The sequence below is a fragment of the Grammomys surdaster genome, unplaced genomic scaffold (assembly GCF_004785775.1).
Source record: "Grammomys surdaster isolate TR1022 unplaced genomic scaffold, NIH_TR_1.0 126313, whole genome shotgun sequence".
NCBI lineage: Eukaryota > Metazoa > Chordata > Mammalia > Rodentia > Muridae > Grammomys > Grammomys surdaster.
This window is the reverse complement of record NW_021621113.1, coordinates 1,236,648-1,262,417: the sequence shown is the minus strand read 5'-3', so window position 1 is coordinate 1,262,417 and position 25,770 is coordinate 1,236,648. Positions and strand designations below refer to the sequence as shown.

The 25,770-nt window shown below is 45.8% G+C and overlaps 1 protein-coding gene across 1 annotated transcript in view; it reads right to left on the bottom strand.

Annotated features, from left to right (window-relative positions):
- The window catches only part of Csmd2 (CUB and Sushi multiple domains 2), a 583,606-nt gene that overhangs the window by 451,830 nt on the left and 106,006 nt on the right, over positions 1-25,770 (bottom strand). The window contains exon 3 of the mRNA XM_028759696.1: positions 728-840. Within this exon, the coding sequence (XP_028615529.1) occupies positions 728-840 (113 nt within the window). The remainder of the gene's footprint in view (positions 1-727; positions 841-25,770) is intronic.

The window sequence follows — 25,770 nt, the reverse complement described above, 5'->3', positions numbered from 1 at the left end:
ATTAACAGTCTTAAAATACACCGATTAATGATCGCGACACAAAATAGCAGTGCAGGGCTTAGCCAAGAGCAGCCTAATTACCTATTAATGAGATGTAAATTTCCCAAGGAAATGACAGAGATGTACAATAACCACCTTCTAAACTAACATAATAAAGTTAATAATAATAATAGTGTATAGTCTGAAGATATTAGTGTTAATTTGAATTCTGACACTGTCTTTAAACAGACCAAGAGAAGTGGAAATCATTTGTTCAGATCAAGCCAAGAAGCCCTAATCCACACTGTTAAGGAAAAATGGCCTCTTCTTCCCCTACTAACGTGATCTGGACTCTGCCTTTGCTGGGTCGAGCCCTCTGGTGCTCATTCCCTCTTATTCATCGTTTATAGCTCACATATTTTCAAAACCAATCTGAGCCACCTCACAGAAGTAACTCCAATACAGAACAGAGCTCAAAAACTAAAAGCACACCAAAACCAGTTAAACCAGGGCAGAGAAGACATCCCCAGGCCCTCTTCATAAACTAGAACAGCCGGGTTGCCTTCCTCAAGTCCCAGGAAGGGAGGGAGAGGCTGCTGTAGTAACTGAGTTATTAACTGCTCTCATTAGGCAGGCACAGGCTCCGATCTGCAGAGCTACTGTCCTGGGCAGCCAGCCCTGCTGTGGCTAGGACAGCACCCCAGGACTCCTGCAGCTGCAACGGCAATCTGCAATCGGAGGCACCTACCTTCATAGCTGGCACGGAAGCCCTGGGCACTGACTGCGTAGTCGCTGATGAGGCTCAGGGACAAGGTGCTGGCCGCACTGACTATGGTGGCTGGTAGCTGAAAGCCGGTGAGCCTGAAAGACAAAGAGGTTTGGATGAGAAGAATGACCTCATCAGGAAACCACATGTCTCTTAAGGAGTCATTCAGTACCTTCTAGATGCACAGGAGGGATCTAAATACAAGCAGTGTCAGAGTTTGAATACAGCCAGTGTGTTGAAGCCTTGGTTCTCAGGGTGGTGCTACTGGGAGGTGGAAACCTTCAGGAAGTTGTAACCAGTCATGGTCTTATGTCAACTTGATTTAGAGTCATCTGAAAGGAGGGAACCTCAGCTGAGGAAAAGCCTCCTTAAGAGCCGACTGTGAAGTATTTTCTTAACTAGTGATTGATAGGGGATGGCCCAGCCCATTGTGTGTGGTTCTATCCCTGGGCTGGTGGACCTGGGTTCTATAAGAAAGCAGACAGAGCAAGCCAGCGGAGAAAACCAGTCAACAGGAGCCCTCCATGGCCTGTGCATCAGCTCCTGTCTCCAGGTTCCTCCCCTGTTGGAGTTCCTGTCCTGACTTCCTTCAGTAATGAGCAGCAATGTGGTGTAAGCCAAATAAACCCTTTCTTCCCCAACTTGCTTTTGGTCATGGCATTCAATCACAGCAATAGAAACCCTAACTGAGACAGAGGTGGAAGTAAATTAGGCCACTGGCTGTGCTTTTGAAGGGGATGTTAGGACCATTGAATCATAACTTGGGCTCTTTCTCTGCTTCCTGCCTGTCCTAAGATGAACAGCTTTGTTCCAGCCACAATATGCAGCCCCGTCACCAGCCCCAAATCAACAGGAACACAAACTGGCCATGGACTCAAATGTCCAAAACTGTGAGCCAAAAGCAAAATAAAACAAAACAAAACAAAACATCAACAACCAAAAAACTGTTCCCTTTGAGTGTTTTAGGCACATCATCATAGGAACAAGAAGCTGACTAACAGTGAGAAAAACAAAAAAGAGGCCCAAACTGGAGGCATAGGGGAAAACTTCAAGAGCAAAGGGAGCCCCAACAGAAGGGCCGGAAACAGGGTCTTCTGACACAGAGAAAAAAATGGAGGGCCAACTCCTCAACGCCATCCATGGCCTGGTCCCTGAGTGGGAGGCCTGCCTCCTAGGCTGCTGTTTTTTTCTTCCTATTTTGGTTTCATCTCCTCGTTTCTCCCTTTCTGGTTGAGGTCCTCTGAAGGCCTGAGTGGAATCCATGATGTATTTCCAACTGACAGCTGCCCTCAGACAAGACTGTTCACATACTGAGAAAAATACATCTGATTCCTAGGAGCCGGGTGTGGATGTCTCTTATGATTGTTTATTCTTAAAAGGAATGTCTACCATTTTATAGAAATAAGTGCTTATTAATATAAGAAGAAAGCAGAAAAGATAAAGGGCCGATTACAATCTAACAATCAACATTTTTGACAGTTGATCTTCAAAGAGATGCGAGGATTGCCAGGTGAGACCATAATTCCATAAAACAGCGTCACGAGAATGGGATCGTGCTGAGCATGCTTTTAATGGGAAAGAATGCTTTTTTGAATCTACATGGGAAACATACTGAGGTAAAAACAAAGACATCATTGAGCCTCAGATGGCACGTCCTTAGCATTGAGTCATTTTAAAAGTCTTCTAAGGCTTGAAATATGACAGTGGACACACATGGTGGTACTTGCATTACAATTCTTGGTACTCAGGAGCAGAGACAGGAGGATCAGAGCCAGCCTGGGCTACATACATGTGTCTGTCTGTCTGTCTGTATGTATATATATATACACACACATTATCTATTTATCTATGAGTAGTAGGCATCAGGGGACACATTCAGGACACATTTTCCCACCATTGGACATTCATGTATGACAGCTCCCATCAGAGACTTAACTGTTCCCAGGCTGGTGTGAAATTTTTCAGTCTCTTGTTCATTGTTGCCCTTCATCCCCTTTCTGAGACTCACCCTGCCTCCTCTCATCCCCACGAAGGCAATGGGAGAGAATTCAATGTTCACCTTTATCCTAGTTTTTTAAGGTAGCCTGGGCTATCTGTAGAGACTCAGTATCACTCAACACTTCTCATTGGTGTGTCCCATCTTGACACATAAGGTGTCCCATGAAGAGCTTTGGGCTTCCACAAGTTAAAGCACATGTCTGCAAATACCAACTGTGAAAAGGTCCATGATAGATGAAACCCTTAACCCTTCCACCACCCTAATCTTGTAAGAGCAATGTTAACTCAAAATAAACTAATATAATGGGAAGAAAAAGTGATTATGGGTGAAAAAATACATTTAAATGTATCTCTTCAAGCATAAAGACATCCAACAAAGCTTTCCTGCCTCACTCCATATTCACATTCCCAACACACATGCACACATGTACATACAAATACACACACATGCACACACATACATGTACATATGTGCATACCTCACTCCATATTCATATTCCCGATACACATATTCACACAAATGAACACATACATGTGTACACAAGTACAAAAACTTCACACATGCTCACATAGACACATGTAAACATGTCCATACTCATGCATAATCACACGTATATGCACACACAGCTATGTATGCATGCACACATACACACATACATGTACATGCACATGCACAGTCTTTTTACCACCTATGTTACGAGGAAATAACATTTTAGAAGCCCATCATGAGGACGAAGGCTCTTCTCAGAAGGACTAGTGTAGAAAACTTCTGCTGTTTCTTCCTGTCCTTCACTGTTGCATCCACAGCATGGAGTTTTGATTTGTACTCAGCTTCCCATCAGCTGCAGAGATGGGTGAAGGACCAATCATGGTGCACTATCTCTCACTTTCATGGACTGCCTCAAGGTGTGGAGAGGCCACCCTGAGTCCTTTCATTTGGTATGAGCCATAGACTCTGAAACCCTTTCATTTTTGGACCTTAAATCAATGAAGTGTAAGCTCTAGAGTACCAGGAGTCTTTTTATCTTAGCTGAGAAAATGATATCGCCACACAAGTATAAACAGAGCCGAACAGTGGGACAGGAGACAAATGCCTGTGCTCCAGTCACTCGGAGACATCGCTCTCCAGTGCCCACTGACATAAGTCAGTCTCTCTTCTCCTCTCCTTTCTTTTTGTTTTGTCTCAGGCTAGTCTTACATAGGCTTCTATCTCTTGAAACTGATTAAGTGCAGATACCGCATGGTACCCCAGAGGCCTTAAATATCTACTGGTTGAACGACATGAAAATTAAAAGTGTGTGTGTGTGCGTGCATGCGCATGCAAAAGTAACAGTAAAAGGATAAAGAGAACACATAATTGGGAAATCACACAAACCATACGGTGGCTAAAAGGAGTGCTTGCAAATCAGAAGAAAAGGACTAAGGCACAGACACACAGACTGAGAAGGATGATCAAAATAGGAAAACCCAGGGCTGGGGAGACAGCGAGAGAGGTAAAGCACTGATCTCAATGCACAAGCATCCTGAGTTCTATCTTCAGATCCCATGTTGAAAGGGGACAAGGGCTGGGCATGGCTGGCATGTGATTATAGTCCCAGCAATGGGGAGGCACAGACAGATGAATCCCTGGAGCTCACTGGCGAGCCATCCTAGTCTACTTGGTGAACCCTAAGCCAGTGAGAGACCTTGTTTCAAAAAGATATAGGGAAGGAAGAGCTCGGAGGTGGGTCAGTGGGTCAGTGGGTAACCTGTCTGCTGCACATGTTTGAGGGCCTGAATGCAGAGCCCCAGCACCATGTAAAAGCTGGGCACAGCCAGATATGTCTATCATTCCAGTGTTAGGGGGAGAGGCAAGAGGATCTAGGGGGCTGGCCAACTAGTCCAGCCAATCAGTGAGTTCCAGGCTCAGTGTGAACCTCTCTGTACAATAAGGTCAAGGGGCTGGAGTGGCGACTCAGTGATTAAGAACATTGGGTACTCTTGGAGAGAACTCAGGTTCAATTCCCAACATACACAACCAATTGTCTGTAACTCCAGTTTCAAGGAATTTAACTCTCTCTTCTGTGCCGGGTATACAGACATACACGCAGGCAAAACACCCCCACACATGAAATATAATAGTAAGTGGTTTGTTTGTTTTTTTAATTTTAAAAGGTATCATGGCTAGTGATAGAAGAAGACACCTGGTATCAACGTCTGGCCTCCACATGCATGGCCACGGACATGCACATCCACATGTGCACACATATACATCCTGTGCACAAGCACACATACCTCACAAGCACATAAGAAATTCATGAGTGAATGAGTAAATAGTGGCTGGCACCAAAGGAATGACACCCCAAATGCTCTTACCCTCCACACGAACGTGTTTACACATACATGTGGAACTCTACTTTCAAGCATCACACACACACACACACACACACACACACACACACACACGATTTTGAAACAGCAAAAAAACAAAAAAAAAACCTATGAAAATCAAATTTAGAAATTCACAATTCATTTATTTGATTGGCAAAGGTTAAGGAAATCCAGACTTGCAGTTATGAAAGGAAGAGCCTTGAGTGCAGAAGACACACTCTCCACAAAGGAAGGGGAAAAAAAAAAGATCCGGTTCCCTAAAGAGCACACATTTCCACACCTTTGCCAATTCGATTAACCTTACAGTGATTATGCAAACTGAACTGGTAATCTTAAAACTCACTAAAAGGGGGAGGGCTGGAAAGACAGCTAAGTGGTGAAAAGCTGTATTGCCCTTCCAGAAGATCCTAGCACCTACTTCAGGAGACTCACAACTGCTTGTAATTTCAGCTCCAAAGAATTTGACACCCTCTTCTGATCTCCAGAGTCTCTCCCTCATATACATGGCATATAGTGCAGTGGTGGCGCACGCCTTTAATCCCAGCACTTGGGAGCCAGAGGCAGGCGGATTTCTGAGTTCAAAACCAGCCTGGTCTACAGAGTGAGTTCCAGGACAGCCAGGGCTACACAGAGAAACCCTGTCTTGAAAAACAAACAAAACAAAACAGAATAAGGAAATATACAAAATATATGGCATACATTCACACAGATACACACATACATTTAAGTAAAAATAAAATAAGCCTTTTTAAAACAGAAAATCTCTCAAAAGAAATATCCAATAGTAGATTTATTAGAGAATTCTACTAACTGTATCAAGACAAACTCCAGTTTCTTCTCAACAATCTAAAGGGAGAAAACCTTTCTATACTCCTACTGTAAGGCCGATATTACCATACCAGCAAAGATAGGATAAATAGCAAAAACCAAAGGCCAGCAACATCCCATGTGCACATCAACCCCCAAAACCTAAACAAACTCCACAGCATGTAAGAGTAATTAGACAGCATTACAGAAGCAGGGTCACTCTAAGAAGGCAAGGCTGCTTCAGTATTTGAAAACAAATCAGTAGCATGACCATATTGACAATCTAAAAGCAAAAAATTACATCAACTGATACAGAAAAAGCATTTGAATAAATTCAACATCTATATTTATGACATGTTTGCAATATATGCATATGTACATGTACATACACATACATATACATATATATACATACATACATATATACATATATATGCACACACATATGCACCACATACAGGCATAGATACATGCACATATACTTTCAGAAGCTACAAATAGAACTTTTCTCAACTTTGTAAACACCATTTATAGCATACCCAGTTAATATCATTTAATAGTGAAAGACTGAATGTTTTTCCCTAAGATTCAAAGCAAGGTAAAGACAAAGCAACCAAAGTAGAGAATCAGCAAAATAAAGGAAGAGTCACTTACCAAAATGGACACAGAGATGGCAAATAAGTATGAAAAGATGACAAATATCTTAGCAATTTATGAAAATGCAAAATTAAGACACAGGGCGAGAGAACTCACTATGCTGATTTCCTACACCGGTGTAATTCCTAAGTGTAGTCTACATGGCTTTCTTATATGCACAGATCAGTGTAGCTCTCATACCTTGTCGAAGGAAATTCATTCTGCAGCAAATGGTGACTGTTACAGGGATCTGCAACTCGTCTAAATGCAGATAACAAATAGCTGTCAGGTGCCCAACCTCCAGTGGATACTCTATAAACAGGATGCCCTAACCTCCAACTTAGGGTGACTCTCCAAAGCATGAGCAGTAAGACTGTGGGACACCTGCTGTGAGACGCTATCTTCTACACTAGACTGGAAAGCAGCACCCATGAAATCTCAACGATATGACTGCCTAAGAAAGACCTGCATGGGACAACATCGTGTCAACGTAGAAGAGAGAAATTTCACAAGGTCTCACTCCCAAATGAAGAGCTGGAGGCAATCAACAGCTGCTAAGAGACAGAGAATCAGTTTTTCTCCAGGGATGAGCATCCTAATAGGTTATCCAATCCCATGTGGCCAGCTCTAAACACATGTACATATGAGCAAGGACTCATAAGTGGACTCAGGTTATACATATGTGTGCATACATATATACATATGCATATACGTATACATATAATTGAAGAAGAGGCAGTCATGAATTTGAAGGGGGGCACATGAAGGCTCAGAGCAGGGGGAGGGGAAAGGTGGAAATGATGTAAATACAGTATTCACATATGAAATTCTCAAAATAAAAATTAAAAAAAAAAAAACCAATGAGATGTGAGCGCTATGTATTTACACAACTAAGATGAGGCCATGGCTTATGTGATACTGGCTACGGTGTGGAAGGACTGCTGATGGGAATATAAAAACATCCAGTTACTCTGAAGAGAGCTCAGCAGTTCCTTAAAAAGAAAACACTCCCAAACGCTAATTGCACCCCTGGACATTTCCCTTGGAGACATGAGCTCATAGTCACACAAAAATCTGTGTGTGCATGTCGACAAAGGATCTTTGTTCATAACAGGTCAATTCTGGAAACAGCTCTAATACCCTACAGTAATGGAGCCCTAGTTAAGCAGACTGCAGCTTGACCCCGTGGAATGCTCCCCAACAACAAAAGGGAATTAGAATCCAGACCCAGAGCACAGTGGGCACACCTCAACTGCGTCAGGCTAAGTGAAAAAGAAAGTGGCCCTCAGAAGACCGTAAAGTGTGAGACTCCATTGTTTTTAGCACTCATTGGTGGGAGGAGGGCTCTAACAGGCTCTGATCCCCAAGTCCTGCCCTCACTTCCCTCCTGCAGTGATCCTAATTCACGGTGCTGGGTCTCACGTACCCAAGCTGATCTCAAACTCTCGGTATGGCCAAATCTGGCCTTGAACTCACAATTGGCCTGCCTCTACCTTCCAGGAGTTCTGAGACTAGAGGAGTACAATGTAAGTTCGGGCTCTTTACAGCATTCTTTAAATGGCCAATATAGTGGGGTGGGAAAATGCATTGAGTGGGTTAGAGATGGGGGTGGGGGAGAATGGGGTTAACCCTGAAAAGGGTGGGCGATTTTTGTGTGATGGAATAGTGCTGTGCCTTGGCAGCATGTGGGGATTACAGAATCTATTGTCCTAAAAAAATGACTTAGAAGCATCATTCTATGGTGGGTTCTGTCTGGACCAGTCTTCCCGGGTTTGTGGCATGTTGCTGAAAGAACTGACAGAGTACAAACACAGAGCAAAGTGGGAAGAGGGTTTACTCAGAAGCAAAGAGGAGGTACAGAGCAGACAGGCTGCAAGGGAGTGGCGGGCTCTGAATGAGAATTATGGGGACCTGGGTACTGTTTGAGAATTTTGTGAGTCTAGGAGAAGAGTTTGTTGCTAGGAGTGAGATATACGTGTTTCCTATTTTGATTGGGAAACTTGGATTATATAAGTCACTGTTCACTGTGTATGGATTTCCCATGATGCATCTGTTTGATCATATGGTGCTATAAGATGGCAAACAGGGAACATCCCAAAAATTCACTCAGAGAACACAGTTTTCCTTACTGTGTATGCACCCCAAAACCAGTCTAGACTGGATCGGCTCACCCCCCCCTTGGTTTCAAGATATGTTTGGTCATAAAGGGGCAGTGGCTAGCGGTTGATGAAGGCCTGATTGTGTGCTGAGTGGGTGTGTGCAGCTCAATGCGGGTGGCATCCTAGGCGCTAAGTTGATCTCTTGGAAACAGTTTAAGCCAGGAGGGTCCTGGGTGGCTAAGCTATCCCTACACTTGCCTGCTGTGGAAGCACAGACACCTTCTGCAGGAACGTCAGCCTCCTGGCTTTCACTGAGGTCCAGTCATGTAAGCAATGGAGAAGCCTGAATGACAGGTAATCAGGACCTCTCTGTGCCATTTTTGCAAGTTCCTAAGAGGCCATCATTGTATTAGTATCTTTTCCTGTTGCTTGGATAAAACACTCCGACAAGAGCAACTTAGGGGAGAAGGATTTATTCTGGCTTACAGTTCAAGAACAGAGTTCCTCATGGCAGGGAGTCAAGACAATAGAGCTTGAAGCAGCTTGTCACATCCCATCCATAATCAGGAGCGGAGAGCAATGGATGAACTCTCAGACCACTATCTCCTTTTTATTCAGTCCAGGACCTCAGCCTAAGGGATGGTGCCACCCACAGTGGACAGGTCTTCCCACCTCAGTCAATTCAATAGAAGTAATCCCCACATGTATGTCCAGAGACTCATTTCCCAGTGGATTGTAGATTCTGTTTAGTTAATAGTTAATACCAACCAGCACAGTAATTACTTCAAAATTAAAAGCTAAAAAAAATGTACGTAGTTCATGTATATTTCTATATAATTGAGACTTCCATTGGCTCTGACCTCAAATTAGCATCCCTGGATTGGCCCTTGAACTCACAGTTGAATTTTGTCAGGCCCATGTGGCTGCCTCCCCTGCAGCACCATCTGGAGATGGAATGACCCCATAACCACAGCCAAAGCCACAGATCTCCACTCATTTAGACAAGAGTTGCTTGTGGATTTTTCCTATGTATCAGAAACCTTGCCTCACCCTCAGTGGTGGCATCAGCCAGTGACAGATGTCTGCTGGATCCTCACCTCTAATGGGGCTCGGGCACTAACTGGGTCTGATCTCCTAACCCACCCCTATGACCCTTGTTACCTGGTCAGTCAGCCCAGTTCTCCGAAGCTACCACTGACCCCTCATCCATGTTGACTAGAATGCTGCTGCTGGGTCCATTTCTCAGACTCAGCCTGGGTAGAGCCTTCTTCAGTGACAAATAGTGAGACTCTTTTCTTCATGATAAGCAGTATCACAGGTGTTATGAATTGATATGAAACGTCTTCCACCTTCCACGGGCACATGAACCTTGGTCCCTAGCTGATACATTTCCTTGGGAGCTTATTGGACATTTCAGGACATGAGTGAGGCCCAGATGGTAACCACATGCTTCTGGGACCAAGCTTTGCAGGTTTTAGCTAAGTTCCATTTCTGGTCCTTCTTGCTGCTTCCTGATGTACCAAGGTATGAGGAGTTTAGCCATGCTCTCTTGATGCCATAGACTCTGCATACCTTTGTCACCATGATGGACTGTACTCTTTAAAACTATGAGTCAAGATAAACCCTCCCTCCTCCGAGTTTCTTCTGTTTAGTGGTGTTTGTCTACCACAACTAGAAAAGCAACCAACGCCATGGGGAAGTTCCAGATGGCCAGGGTGCATTTTGTGCAGATGTCTTTGACATTCCTCTACTGTGTAGAAACTGTGGATCTTGGTCCCCAAGTTAGCTCCACAATGCTTCTGTGCTGTCACTTACAGATTCCTACACCCTAGCTCTTTGGTACTCTATTGACACAAGCTGAGAATAGCTAATGTATACTGTCAACAAACAATTACAGTTTTATCACTTGCAATATACAGAACTGCAGTTTCCTAGGCATTTCCTCTAATCGGGTATTTACCAGCTCGCTGCTGCTTCCCCGGGCTGGTAGATAATTCTAGCATGAACACTCAATGGCACCGGCGCTAGAGCTGGGGAGAGTTCAATCTTGGTTATTCAGAGACATAAAGCATCCTTTTCCTTCTTCCTCTACTGACCCATTCCCTCTGAAGTCAACTCTGGACTAGCTGCTGACTCTGAGGTCAGAGGAGTCATCATGTTGCCTATTGGAAAGAGAGGGTCAGACTTGAGGTCTTTCTAAACTTTTATCCAAAGTTAAAGACATGAAGGGTCCTTCAGGAGCAGAAGCCACAGTTAGTAGAGACACATGTTAAAATGGAGGTAGGGAAGCCTAGTTCTGTTGTTGCTGGGATCAGACATATAGACTCTAAATATACAGTGTTCCACAGATGAACATGGCCAGACTTACAAAGTAAGCCTTTGCTTCCACTTACAGCACATTCTCTCTCTGTGTCTCTCTGTCTCTGTCTCTGTCTGTCTCTATCTCCCTCTCCCCTCTCCTCTCTCTCCCTCTCCTCACTCCCCCTCCCCTCCCCCTCTCTCCGTCTCTCTCTGTGTTTGCAATCCTGTCTAGAGTAACCCAGAACACTGGAAACCAGCAATACCCAGGCTTCCAACCACTCTTAGTTCAGAATCCACCCACAGATTTCTACATTTCTTAGAGTCAAAAGCAGAATCCCTAGGAGTGCCACGTGCTGCCTGCCTCAGCTCTGCCATACTGTCTGTTCCACTTCCTTTCTGGCCCTGATCCCTCTCGTCTTGTTCAGTGGGGAGCATTTCAGGGGATGAGACAGTGTTCTGTCCACCGTATGGACAATGAGGGGGTACTTTTCTGGTTGAGAATTTGAAGACAATAGTGAAAATGACCCAGATTCTACTTCCCTCCATGTGTGCACAAACTAAATGATGTCCCTGTGCTCTTCCCAGTGTCTCTCTGGTCCCTATTCCTGTACATCACTACATCACTGGCTTTCATTCCCTTTGTGTCCATGCCCCAGCCTCAAGATACTTGCATATTCTGCCTCCTTTTCAGAACACTCTCTCTTTTCTCCTCCTCAGCTCACAGCTCTCATCTGATGGACTCGTCCTCATCATCAAAGCGCCTCAGCATTACTGCTGGGTGAGGCATCATCCCAGCGCCTCAGCATTACTGCTAGGTGAGGCATCTTGACTATCTACTCCACACACATAGGTCCCTGTGGAAGTCTTCGGAATTCTCAAGGACACCAGGTATCCTAGAACTTCTAGGCTTTCCTCTAAGGCCCAGGGAAGCAACACCAACCCATCTCCACTGAGGTCCAGCCTGGCCCCGTGACCTGGGCTTTGTTCATGGAAGTGTGGGGAGCTGGGGAGCCTGCTGTATCTAGGAGAGGGCTCTTTTTGCTAAGCCCTGCTCTGGTCCCTTGCTGCACTGATTCTGTAAATTAGCTAGGATTCCTGGATCATTCCTGGAAACAGAAAGCCAATAAGCCCTTTTCAGAACTCACACGATTACAAAGAGGTAAGCCTCTGTGATTAGAGCCATTGGGATGGGAAGGTCTTGGGACGGTGCTTTCAAGTGTAGCTTTTACATTATCAAGGGTGGGCAACAGATCAAGAGATTAAGAGACATCGGGAACACAGTCTGGAGTCAGACATAGTGGCTCATGTCTGTAATCCTAGCACATCGAAGGCTGCAACAAGAGGACGGTTTCAAGTTCAGAGCAGCCTGAGCTACACAATGAGTTATAGCCAGCCTGTGTTACATAATGAATTTAGGCCAGGCTGTGCTACACAGTGAGTTAAGGCCAGCCTGGTCTTCAGAGAGAAATGCTATCTCAAAAGTCCAATAAAACAAAAAGAGAATTGGTCAGAGTTCCGAAGAGGACGGGGTCACCGCTGTGCATGCCACATGGGGAGTCACTGAGGTCTGTAGGAGGCAGAGGGTTCAGGGAGGGTGGGGCTGAGTCCTTTATTGTGGCTTGTAGGGAAGCACAAGGCAAGATGGGACAGAAGCTTTGCTGGCTCAGGACCCACTCCACAGGCATGGTTGGTACGGTGGGACCCGAGCCCTGGAGTTTCACTGGAGAGTGCGGTAGAGGCGGCAGCTGACTTTGGGATGACTGCCTCAACAAAGAACAAGGTTCTGGTTTTCCTATCTCACATCAGCAACCCATGCCCCTCCCATCCCCAAGATATCAAAGAATCAGAAAACAACAAAAAAAATATGATTAATGCCCACATCATAACCGGACCTCTCCTGACCTAAATCTGTTTTCTTCCAAGCACTGATCCCAGGATTCAGAAGACATTTATTGAAGTTGCTGTATTCAGATCAGGTCCTCCTGAGCAGATGTAAGACTCCATGAGTATTCTGTTCAATCTACAGGAAGGCTTCTGGGTGGTCAGATGGATGGTGGATCGGTGGGTGGATGGATACATCTACTATTTGGCATTCCAGTGTACAACCACGCAGTCTCAAAAGTGTCCATCCTAGAGATATGGCCACCAGGAAGGAGAGACCCTTAGACATGGGCTGAGGAACTCAGTGACTTGTTGGAAATGCCCCAGTCCCTGCAAGTGGAGACAGAGAAGCTAGGGTTTGCCAGCTAGTTAGCCTAGCTAAAATCACAAGCTTCAGGTTAAAGAAAAAGTGAATCCCTCTATTTAAAAACAAGGTGAAGGGGCTGGAGCGATGGCTCACCTGAGTTCAAATCCCAGCACCCACATGGTGGTTCACAACCATCTGTAATGGGATCTAATGCCCTCTTCTGGCACACAGGTATAAATGGAGATAGAGCATTCATATACAAAATAAATACATAAATCTTTAAAAACAGAAAAATAAAACAAAAAACCAAAAACAAACAAACAAACAAAAATGAGATGGAGAGCAACTGAGAAAGATGCCTGAGGTTTACCTCTGACCTCTATGGAGTAAAGTTGACATCTGAGATTGACCTTTGCCCTTGGTGATATGGAATAGCTGAGACACCAGGACAAAGCAGACAGCCTTGAATATAGCCTTTCCCCAAAAATACTTGGGAAAGAGAGACTTTGTAAAACATGTTATGAAGGAGGGTCAGAAGAATGTGCTTGGAAAGTAGAGAGGAAGCCAGGAAGTCCCCTGGAGGATGGGCTTGCTACAAGTTAGGAAGGTGATTTAAACAATGGCCTATTGATCTTTTGGGAAGGCTGAGGAGAACCCAATAGCTAGCAGAGTGTCACGGTGTTCACTGATTAAACAGACTTGGGACCTTACTGCATGTGCTCAGCACAGGCAATCCAGTGTGTGAACGACTTTTCATAAACTAAGGTAGGGACCAAAGGAGATGATTCAGTCAGGAAAGTGCTTGCCTTGCAAACATGAGGGCCCGAGTTAGATCCCCTAGAACTGACTTGAAAAAAAAAATCCAAGCATGGTGGCACAGGCTCACAGTTCCGATGCTGTAGAGATGGGGACAGACAGGCCTGGGGTGTATCAGCCAGTTAACCCACCCAAATCCATGAATGGTAGATAAAAAGTGAAAGCCCATATCTCAAAAAAACAAGGTAAAGAACAACTTAGAAAGATGCCTAAGGTTTACCTCTGACGCATGTACACACATATGCGTGCACGCATGCGCGCGTGTGCACACACACACACACGCCTGCTGTGTACTAGGAAGGCAGATCAGGGAGCGCAGGCTACTGACTGTTGCTCAGAATCTTGGGAGTCTCCAATCCCACCCAGCTGTATGGAGATCTGAGGCCCCAGCAATAAAGGCCCTTGTCTGAGGGCCATCCATGCATATCGGTACTCTTGATCTTAAAGAGCCCAACTAATATAGAATTATCTAGGAGTAAACAGCAATATAGCCAATTGACCCTTTATTGAATGGTTCTTATTTAAGGCTCTTAGCACATCAAACAATGATATCCAAAAAAAAGTCATGTCAATTGACCTTGGGAATAAAAGAGCAAATGTAAGCACATTTGTCAGACTGACAGGCTAGGCAAATAGTCTTTTGATTTGCCGGCAGCCCTACACCAGACAACAGCCACTAGTTAGATACATAAACCATTAGGCTAAAAACAGAACTATCATTATGGGTATCATCTAGTAATTTGCAGGTAATTGATGGACATTAGTCATAATCACACTGAATACATAGACCCCCTCCCACACCCCTAGAGTCCCATGCTTTCCCTAGAGACTCCTCTTTGCATTGCATCAAAAGCTTCCCAAACTGGGAAACTTAGAAAAAAAAATCAGGTTTCCTGTGCATTGTGGTGAATGGTGAACCGCTCTCCGAAATGACAGAGCCAGAGAAGGCAGGTCAGAGTAGCCAGGGAGTTTCTACATCAGCCAAGAGACCACTGCCACTGTTGATCTTGGAGTCCTTAAGTCTGCATTGACTAGAAAACAGCAGCTGAGGCTTGGGCTGCCCCCAGAGCTGAAGACTCTGATACTGCTGTCTCATATACTGAGAGCCATAAATCCCCTTTTTTCTCAGGGTGAGCTGGCATTTGGCTGATGCCTACTGAAAGGACAATTTAACCCCCAAAGCTTTGTTCTCCTATGGGCCCCAGTCTCTGCCGAGGATTCCTTCTGTTTCTAGAAGCCTCTGTGTTCGGCTGCACAGGTATGTTTCTTTGGAGAGTCCAGGGTACCAATACTAGGGGTGCTTGGATGGAGTGACTGTAACTCCCAAGTCCCTGTGTACACTTCTGGGATGTGAACTGGTGTCAGAGTCAAGAACTGGAGTCAGAAAATGCCCACCTGCAAAAAGACAAAAATAGAAAAGCTGCGGTACCCAGGCAGAATGTCAGCGTGCCGAGCACGGGGACTGTCAGAGCAGGGTGTTTTCCAGAATGCTGCTGCTTCTGGACCTGCCAACTGTATACCAAGGCCGTGCAGAATGCCATGCAGAGGGTGTGAGCAGCCTTCCCTGGGGAGGTGAACAAATCATCTCCCATATGAAATTGAGCTGTGGCTCTGAAGCATCAAGACAAGATGCCCCGGGGTGACACTGGGAGCTTACAATGACTCTGGGGTAGTATATGTCCAACCAGTATTGGGTGTTATCAATCAGCACTTCTCTTGGGAGTTTAGAACAATGGAGGCCAGTGGAGAGTGTAGCCTCGTCATCAAATTGTGTCCTATCATAAGATCTTTGTAGGGCTGTGGACTTGGGCATTGCTGTGACACAAAATAAGTGTCATGGGATGCTGCACAGTGCAGGCAGAGAAAGACGCCTGCCGACCTGCCTGCATCCCACCCACCTTCCTACCACACAGCACAGGCAGGCTATAGACACACAGGGCCCCACCACCACCATGCAGCACGGGGTGGGAGGTGGAAGATGTCCACAGACCCACCCATCACACAGTATGGACAGAGGAGGTCATCCAAAGGGTCACCAGCTGCATGGCCCACCTGCAGTGGAAGCCACTACGATGTACAAGTATGTGGCAGACATAAGGGAGAGAAAGAGAAGAGGAACAGATTGAGCACCATAAAAAGAGATGGAGCTGGAAAAGGATAAAGAGTACTAATAGCCTGTCGTGAGTGGCCAGCCCCACCATCGGAGGTCATGGTAAAGTCCCAACCGGCGCTGCTACTGAGGGCATAGCTAACCATGGCTATGCAGTGGTTTTGATATCCTTGACTCATATTAACACTAGAGATCATGGGGATGTCCCTGGTTTCTGCTGCCAGGAGCTGAGCAGTACTGGCCCTGCTCCTCACCTGGACAACACAGCAGAGTTGGTCCTGGTGGTGGTGGCAGGAGCGAGCCAGCCTTGTGGGAGAGAACACTGGAATGTGGGTGCTGCCACTCCTCAGGGAAGTCTGCTCACATCCCATGAATGACATGATCCCGTGACTGCCCTGATGGCAGTCCCAGAAGCAGCAGGATTCTGGAAAACATCCCTGCTCTCATAAAAGCAGAACAGCTGGCCCGCTCCTTGCAGGCTGCGACACTCAGGAGAGTGGGCCCTGCATTTTACCCGGGCAGCAGAGTAGAGCTGGTCCTAGTGGAAACAGCACAAGGGAACCAACCCTGTGGATGAGAGAGTGGGAGTGCTGGCCTCGCCACTCCTCTGCTGAGGGGTGATGCCCCATCCACAGCTTGCAACCTACCTTAGTAGTCAGGAGAGCTGGACAGAATGGGCTCTGTGCCTTGCCTGGGCAATATAGTGGAGCTGGCTGGCCCTGAGGGTAAAAGTGTGGGTGAGCCAGCCCTGAGATTGTGAGAACAGGAGAACTGGCCCAGCCCTTCACTGACTACAGCACTTGGGAGGGTGGGCCTCGAACCTTGACTGAGCAACACAGTGGAGCTGGCTCTGGAAGCATGGCTGTGGGTGAGCCAAGCTGAGTGCAAGAGAGTGAGAGAGGTAGCCCCGCCCCCGTCTGATGGCACCACTGGGTGACCTAGCTGGAGTAGTGCTGGAGAGCTCACCCTGATAGTGTGGACAGAGAACCAGCAGGCTGACCAGCTCAGCTGCCACCCAGATCCAGATCCAGGGCTTTGATTTGTCCCATCGAAAAATCTACATCATCGGTGAACTGTTGAGGTGAGCTAAAGGGCCCGTCCTGCTGATCTAAAACTGTAGGATCTCCATGACACAGGGCAGTAACAAGTTAACCGGGAAGAGTCCCAGTGAGGATCCAATATTGATGATGCTATAGAAACTAGAGACCTCGAACTAAACCAATGACTCATTGCATCTCCAAGTGAAGATGTGCGGACAGAGGGATATTCTGTGGGATACACTGTGACACACTATCGCTTCCACGATGAGATGTTTTCTATACTTTGTTCTTTTTGTTTGTTTGTTTGTTTTGGATTTTCAAGGGGTTTGTGTGTGTGTGTGTGTGTGTGTGTGTGTGTGTGTGTGTTTTATTCAGGGGAAAGGCTGCAAGGGCATAGGGCAGATGAGAGGGGACAGAGAGACAAGTGGGACTGGGGTGTATTGGTGTGAACTTACAATGAATCAATAAAAAAAGTTTAAAAACAGATGCCATGGGATAGTGGGTGGAACACAGTAGGGGTCTGGCAGTCTTCAGTTCAATTCTAAGAGCAAAGACTCTGAACAAGCACATACCTTTCACTGTTAGTATCTATCTGTCTATCTGTCTGTCTGTCTGTCTGTCTGTCTGTCTGTCTGTCTATCTATCTATCTACCTACCTCTCTGTCTATCTCTCTTCCTCCCTCACTCCATCCCCTGGTGTATGTGTATGTTAGGCATGGATACAGGTTTGTGTGTGTGTACATGTGTGCAGTCCAACTGGTAATGTACGTGAGTGCACGTATGTGGAAACCAGATGTTGATGTTGAATATTTTGCTCCATTTCTCTCCACTGTCTTCAAAATTATTTACACTGATTGATTTTGCATGGGGGGGCAAGTATGTGCCATAGATGCACATGTGGAGGTCAGAGGACAGCGTACAGGAGTCAGCTTTCTCTTCCCACCATGTGGATCCCAGGGATCAAACTCAGGTCATCAGACTCCATGGCAAATGCCTGTGTCCACGGAGTCATCCTACGAACCCCCCACTTTATTTTGTGTGACAAGGTCTCTGGCTAAACTTGGAACTCACTAATTTGGCCAGCAAGCTCCAGGGGTCCTCCTATTCATCTCCACACTGCTAGGATTACAGACTTACACAACCGTGCCCCAGTTTTTACAAGGGTGCTGGGGATGAGACCTCAGGCCCTCAATCCTTGTGTGATAAGCATGTTACTGACTGAGCTATCCCTGGCAGAAGTTATTGAGAATATGCAATTGAAATCTTTCAACCTTCAATTTATATTTATGTTTTAACTACTATAAAGTTGTACACACACACACACACACACACACACACACACACACACTATTGTCTGGTTCTAACTATATAATATGTAAGTGTGATAGACTGTTCTTTTTACCCATGGAACACCATGGGACAATAGCAGACACACTACTGGTACCTTGGATGAAGGTTTAGGAACTTTTCCATCACTGCACTAGAGGCTCTGAGAAGTCCTGCTGCAAGAACAAAGAGCACAGTTACAGCATCAGACTCCGGACAACCTAGGCATGAACAGCCATATTTCTGGCATCAACATGGGAAGCCTAAGCAAGATGTTGCCTGAAATTTGCTCTGTGATCTAATAGATTCGGGAAAAAGGCCTGAAGCTGACTATTCCCACTGGTCACATTTAGTAACTTTTGCTCATAGTCATTCATGCGACAAATATCCACTGTGCACCTGATTAAATGTCACGTTCTATGCTTGCTTCTGAGGGTAGATATTCACAAGCTATCAGTATCTCTCAAGGAGCTCATCCTCAAAGGGAGGCATTTACAGGGCTGGAAGGTCGGCAGGGTCAGTGAAGTGCTACTCAAGCACCAGAACCCGAATTCAATCCCCAGCACCCACATACGCATGGGTGTGGTGGTTTGCCTATAGTCTCAGAACTGAGAAGGTGAAGGCAGAAGGATTCTCTAAAATCACTGGACAGCCCACCAAGCCAATCAGCATGCCCCAGGTACCCTGTCTCAAAAAGTAAACTGCGGAGCAATAGCAGAAGACACCTAGTGGTGAGGCCTGACCTCCATACATGTACAACTGGGCATGTGCAGTCATACACACATGTACACACACATACCACATATGTGTGTGTACTATACACAATGATAACACACACACATGCACACATGCGTGCACGCACACACACACATCCCCAAATAGAGGCATTTACATAAACGTATCCAGAAACCAGCCACTTCTCAACACCACACTCCCATCATCCTGGACCAGTCTAGCCCAGGAGCTGCTCTCTTCTCTGACACTACAATCACCTCCTAAGCAGGGGCCTTATTTCCCCTTCTGAACACCTCTGGCCCATGCTCAGTGCAGCAGCCGGCAGCAGCATCTGAAGTCAGAGCAGGCTGCTTCTCTGCTCAGGACTTTCAAGGCCTTCCCTTTGATTTGGAATGGAGGTGGATGTCTGCATAGTGACCTAGAGGTCTCTCCTCTCCCTCTCTCCCTCCCTCTTCCCATCCCTCTTTCCCTCCCTCTTTCCTTCCATCCCTTCCTCCCTTCCTCTCTCCAAGTCACAGGTTGCCTCCCCTTGCTCTCTTATTTTAATCACAAAGGGCCACTGCCACCTCTCAAACACACTGGGGCAGTGTCTGCTGCCCGCCACACCTCCTGTCGCCACAGCTTTCTGCAGCCATCTTCCTCAGCTGTATGCAGCTGGTTTCCTTATCCTCTGTAGGTTTCTGCTTGTACACCACCTGCACCAAGGACCTGGAGCACAGCTGTTACACGGGATAGACTTCCTCCTGTCTGGCTTCTGATCTTCCTACTCTCCAAAACAATGATCGACCTCTGAAACGCTCTCTGATTGATCCTTACTTATAAACCTTCATTACATTTACTTACTTACTTACTCTCTTACTCACTCACTCACTTATTGTGTTGGCGGGAGCGGTGGCACGTACATGATCTTGTGGAGATCATAGGACAATTTATAATAGTCAGTCCTCTTCCAGTGTATAGGTCTTGGGAATTGAACCCTGATTGGTGGTGAGTACCTTTACCTGCTGAGCCATCTCCCCGGCTCGAATCCTCATTTTTATGTTCACTTTATCACTGAGAACATTAATCTGTGAGGTCAGAGATTCATCGTTGTCTTCACCAACCTGAGCCCATCAGTGAAAACAGTGCCAGGGATATCAAGACTCATTAATGGTTTTACTGTTGAAGACTCCGCTACCATACCACCCAGGGAGTGCAGTGCAAGGTGTACCCCAGGGCTCTGACATCACCAGCCTGCATTGATCTGAAAGGGCCGTATCCAGTATCGGGTTATCATCTAAATGGCATGGGGAGCCACACCAAGTAAGGAAGGACACTTCAAAGCAAGGGATGGAGCGTGGGGAAGGGGGGGAGAAGAAAGCCCAACTTCCCATGTAATTTATGAAATTGTTCCACAACCAATGACAGGAGAACAAATGGCTACAACCAGCTGCTCGTCCCCATTTGTTTACTATGACTGCTTAATTACCAGCCTCCCCAAGAGAGGGAATTATTTTTTTTTTTGGAGCCTTCTAGCAGATGTAGACATTATTTCCTTCCACGGGAGCCTGAAAAACTGGCCTAACATCTGGGACAGAACCTGAAGCACAAGAGCCATGAGGGAAGGATGATGAGTAGGGAAGAGAGCGTCCATAAAGCAGAGGCATTATGGTCCAGAAGCCTGCTAGCTCTGCATCTGCATCTCCCAAACCACACCCAGGGAGCATAGCACAGAGATGTTCTTTACCAGGAGCTCCAAGGGACAAGTGAAAACTAGTGCTGCTCTGGTATGCTCCAGCCTACAACAGAAGAGCTCTGGGGGATGAGGATGTGTCTCAGTGGCAGAGGACTTGCCCCCACGCTTGAGGTCCTGAGTTCAATCCCTATCCTAAGAGCAAGCAAAACAGAAGGACTTTGAAGTTTTCTTCCTCATGGACCAGGGAGATACAAACAGCATCAAGTGTTCAAATACCAGTGAATGGCTAGGGTGTGGCCGAAGCCAACCTGGGGACAGGATCACGTGGAATCTCTGGCATTCTAGGAGAGCTCAAGATGCCAACAGAAGTTGGTAGGGTGTACAGACAGAGTGGAACAGGGCTACCCTATCATCTGCCCTTGGACCACAAGATTCTTCTTGCTGGCTACCAGAGCTTGTTCTGAGTGATGCCTTTGATCCAAAAAGACTGGACCTTCTCCCTAAGACATCACTGGGAAAGCTCATGAGAGCAGTTCCAGGAAGGACTGACTCAGAGGGGAGACTTTCCCGAGAGTGAACGGCAGCTTCAGGTGGCACCCCAGATACAGAGTTCGAGCCATTGGATGGCTATGCCTGCCTGCCTCTGTTTGCACTGCCATTGCTGCTGGCTGACATCTTTCACTGACATCAGAACTTGGCTTCTCCAGCCTTCTGCTGGTGACTGGGGGCTTTCTAGGACAGCCCTCCCCCCAAGCCTTTAGCGACAGGTTGGGCAGGTGAGCAGCTAGGAGGTTTTCAGCCTCCATAGCACGCAGTCCACCATTGCTGGACTACCTAGCACATAGTCTGTAATCCAATAAATCCCCTCTGAATATATTTTCATCCTAACAGTCTACTCCCATACGGAACCCTGACAACAGGATGTGGCACTGTTGCTCCCAGAGTCTGGATTCACAGGTTCAGGAATCCAAAGTCCAAATAAGAAAGGCTCCCTCAGTATTACATCCAGTATCTTTACCTTCCTGTCCTTGTAATCTTATGGTCTTCTTCCCCATACATCTTAATTCCAACAGGGAACCTGGTTCCATCAGGAATACAATGGCCCCACTCTTGGAAGCGATGACTGCCATCAATTTCTACTCTGCAAGGCCCTGTATTAATGAACAAAGAAGGGAACATTCTAGCCAAGGAGATGAACTCTAACCACTCCCAACTCACACGCACACAAGTGTGAATGGAGGAGAGCCCTTGGGCTAGCTCTCACTATCACAACTTGTGAGTACGGTTGGTGTAAAATCGAGACAATCCAATCTGGGTAAGACTATTTGTAGCTCAGACCCTTCAAAGGTGGAAATCTGGGTCACCTCACCAGGGAACCACTACCAGCCTGAGGTCCATGTTAAAGGCAAACTGAACGGGCACTGGATAGCATTAGTTATAAATACTAGCTATGACCATGTGACCTAAGCAGAAATGAAAACTTTCCTTGTGAGAGCTCCTTATTTTGTTATAATAAGCCCCATATAGTTGTACATGAAAATACACATACATATTCAGACACACACACACACACACACACACACTAAGCCTATGTATTTGTCTATCACTTACCTCCCTATCATAGAACATATGATGCTATGACTTCACATTACAGTGACTATGTGTTATTTCTAAATCCCTGCATTTCAGCCAGAGGCTATCAAATAAAGTCAACATCCCTCCAGGTTTTACCCCTTCTTCTAGGGAAGAGGTTGGTATATTCTTGGATTATGTGCTGGATGGTTGGGAAATGTTAAACGGGAGTATGTATAAGCCTGCTATCTTTATTGGGGGCTTAATGTGTTTTAAGATGAATTTGATACCAATTGACAAAGAGTGGATTTGTGATGAGCTATTTTGTGTGCCACCTTATTTATTTGTGGTGTGTGTGTGTGTGTTGTATCTCATCCATGTTTGTGTGTGCATGTTTGGGGGAGATGAGGGAGTGTAGGTAGATACATGTCCACATGTAGTAGATGCATGTGTGTGGATGTTAGCTAGTGAAGGCAGAGCCGTGTTCCTCAGCAGCTGTCCACTTTGTAGAAACAAGATCTTTCCCAGGCTTAGAGTTCACCAAGTAGCTAGGTTGGCTGCCAAAAAGCCCAAGAGATCCTACTGCCTGTTTCCCCTGCTCTGAAATTATAAGTGAGCCTTGAAGCACCCAAATTTTTACATAGACTTTGGGGATCAAGCGTGGGTCTATGTATTTATTCCAACAAACAGTTACTGACTAAGCCATCTCCCCAGCCCTTTATGTTCCAACTTTATGAGGCCCAGGGTGCCAAGAAGTTTAGTGAGCCATTGTTCTGGCAAGTCTGTGAGGGTGTCTCTGGATGAGGCTAGTATCTGAATCAATAGACTGAGTAAGTACATTGCCTTCCCCAGAGTGAGTGGGCCTCGCTCAATCTATAAAAGGCTAACTAGGACAAAAGGCTGAGAAAGAAGGAATTTGCCTTTGGACTGTGTTCAGCTGGGGCATGGGTTTCCCTTCCTGCCTTCAGATTGAGACCAGGACTGAATCTTCATACCACCAGATCTCCTGGGTCTCCACCTTTCTAGCTTAAGATCATAGACTGTTATAGTTTTCATAATCATGTAAGACTTGTTAAAATAAACTTTCCATTTGTTCCAGTTATCAGGACATGAATACAGATCATTCATATTATTTAATTTGTAGATTACCCAGCTTCCTCTGCTTGAGACTATAGACCCTGTTCCAAACAAGCACAATGTCCTTCTGGCTATCCTCATATGTGCCATGCCTAGCACAGAACCTAGCACACAACAGTTGCTCAAGAAATACATGTGAACCCGAATTAATGATAAAGAATTATAAAAAATAAATTGTTTCAAGAATGAAGTCAGTGGAGGAACCTGCTTGGGGGTGGGACGTACAGGTTAGAGAGGAGAAAGCAGGTTAACAACAGAGTTAGTGATTGGGAGAAGACAGAGAGTATTCCACAGCAGTATCTGCGGACCACGTGTCTGAAATGGATCCATTGGGTGAGGAAGCTGAGGTCAGACTCCTCTCTCTGAAGGAGCTTTGAAAGTGGGCAGGTCACTGGGAAGCTCTTCTGCAACAAAAGATTTTTTTGGTCTCCTAATTGGAACATGCTCATACTTGCTCCTCTCTCCTTTTCACCGCTTCCAGTGGCTTCTCTCAGGCCACACACCATAAATCATCTCTCATTACTTTATTTCTTTAGTAGAATAAGCAAGTTCATGGGTGCCTGATATCCATTCTCTTGGCTGAATAATAATTGACACTGTAAGTGACCTCATTAATCAGCAGGGACAATTAGAAGGATGTAAGTGGAAGACAATTTGCTGGGTAGCCTGTCTGGGAGAGAAAGAAAGGTCAGCGTATCTCTGAGTTGGAACAGGACACTTCTATGGGTCACTGACTTCCTATTAGTCCACCTTCTTGAGTCCCTCCAAGACAAGGTGGGACAAGAAAGTTCCAAAGGAAGGTTAGAGTGTAGGGACACAAGAAGGCTCAGGATGAGTCCACTGTTATTACAGGGTTCAACCATCCAGGAGAGGAAGCAATCACGCTCCCTTCCCTCTCTGTATCTTTGCCTTGTTCTAGAGATTCCTGAAGAGGCCAGGAGAAAAACAGCTTTGGTAGATAAACTTATGGCAGAGGAGACCTCTCTAGAGGAGGCTGATGAAGAGAACTGTCTCTGAAGAAGCCATTACCACCTGCAGTTCTTCATAATTAATATCAATGAATAGGACAATTTTTTTTTCTTTAAGAAATTATGTATAGGCCAAAAAGATGGCTCAGCAGGTAAAGGTACTCGATATCAAGTCCAATGACCTAAGTTCAGGCCTCAGATGGTTGAAGGACAGAACCTCCTGCAAGTTGTCTTCTGACCTCTATACGCACACCATGGCATGTGTGCACAGAGGGACACGCACCCACACTTGCAAAAACACACACAATCAATCCGTTAGTCAATGTAATAAAATGCTTGAAAACAAATTATGTTTTCATTTCTTTACTTATTTGTGGGTATGTGGGCACGTGTGTGCGCATACACACACAAGCACGGGTGTGCGTTATGTGGAACCCAGTGAGTGACATCAAGTGTCTTCTTCAAGGGCTCTCAACTTTACTTGTTTTTGAGATGGCATCTCTCACTGAGCCCGAAGTTCATTGATTTGGCCAGATTGGCTGGCAGGAAGTCTTAGGAGTCCTCCTTCTCCACCTCTCCAGAACTAGAATTACAAGCACACACTTGCCTTTCCTTTTTTTCTTTTTTCTTTTTTTTTTTAAAAGATGGGTTCTGGGGATTCAACCCAGGACTTTAGCAACTGAGCTACCTCCTCAGCCCTCACACCTTTTCTCTGTTCCTATCTGATGTAGGAAACTGTGAGGCATGGCAGTTGGATATTTCACATATCATATCTGGAAATGCAGAAGGCACACTGGTCCCCTTATATCTCACGTAAAGCCAGAAGGAAAGCAGGAAAGAGCTCAGTGTGGTCTTTGAGTCCTTAACCCAAACTAGAGAAGCACTGTCCAAACATGTCATTGGCTGGGAGCTAGGGTTGACTCCGTGAGACTTGGAGCTCTGAGAAAACTTAGGGGACCTTAAGACACTTCTCTAGGACTCTAATGTCCTTAAGAAGAGAATAATGGATTCCTATTTCTTCTCACATTTATCTTCTAAATGTTTTTGTTTCCCAATCACAAAACACAAAAAGGAGCGGGCAGTAACATAATTTGCACCTGTATGGCAAAGCCTGCCAAGAAAATGAGCATCACACCCCATGGGAAACCCTGGGTAGCTCTCTCTCCTGTTGGCATGGTGATACACCCCTTCCACTGCTCGCTCTCTCTCTCTCTCTCTCTCTCTCTCTCTCTCTCTCTCTCTCTCTC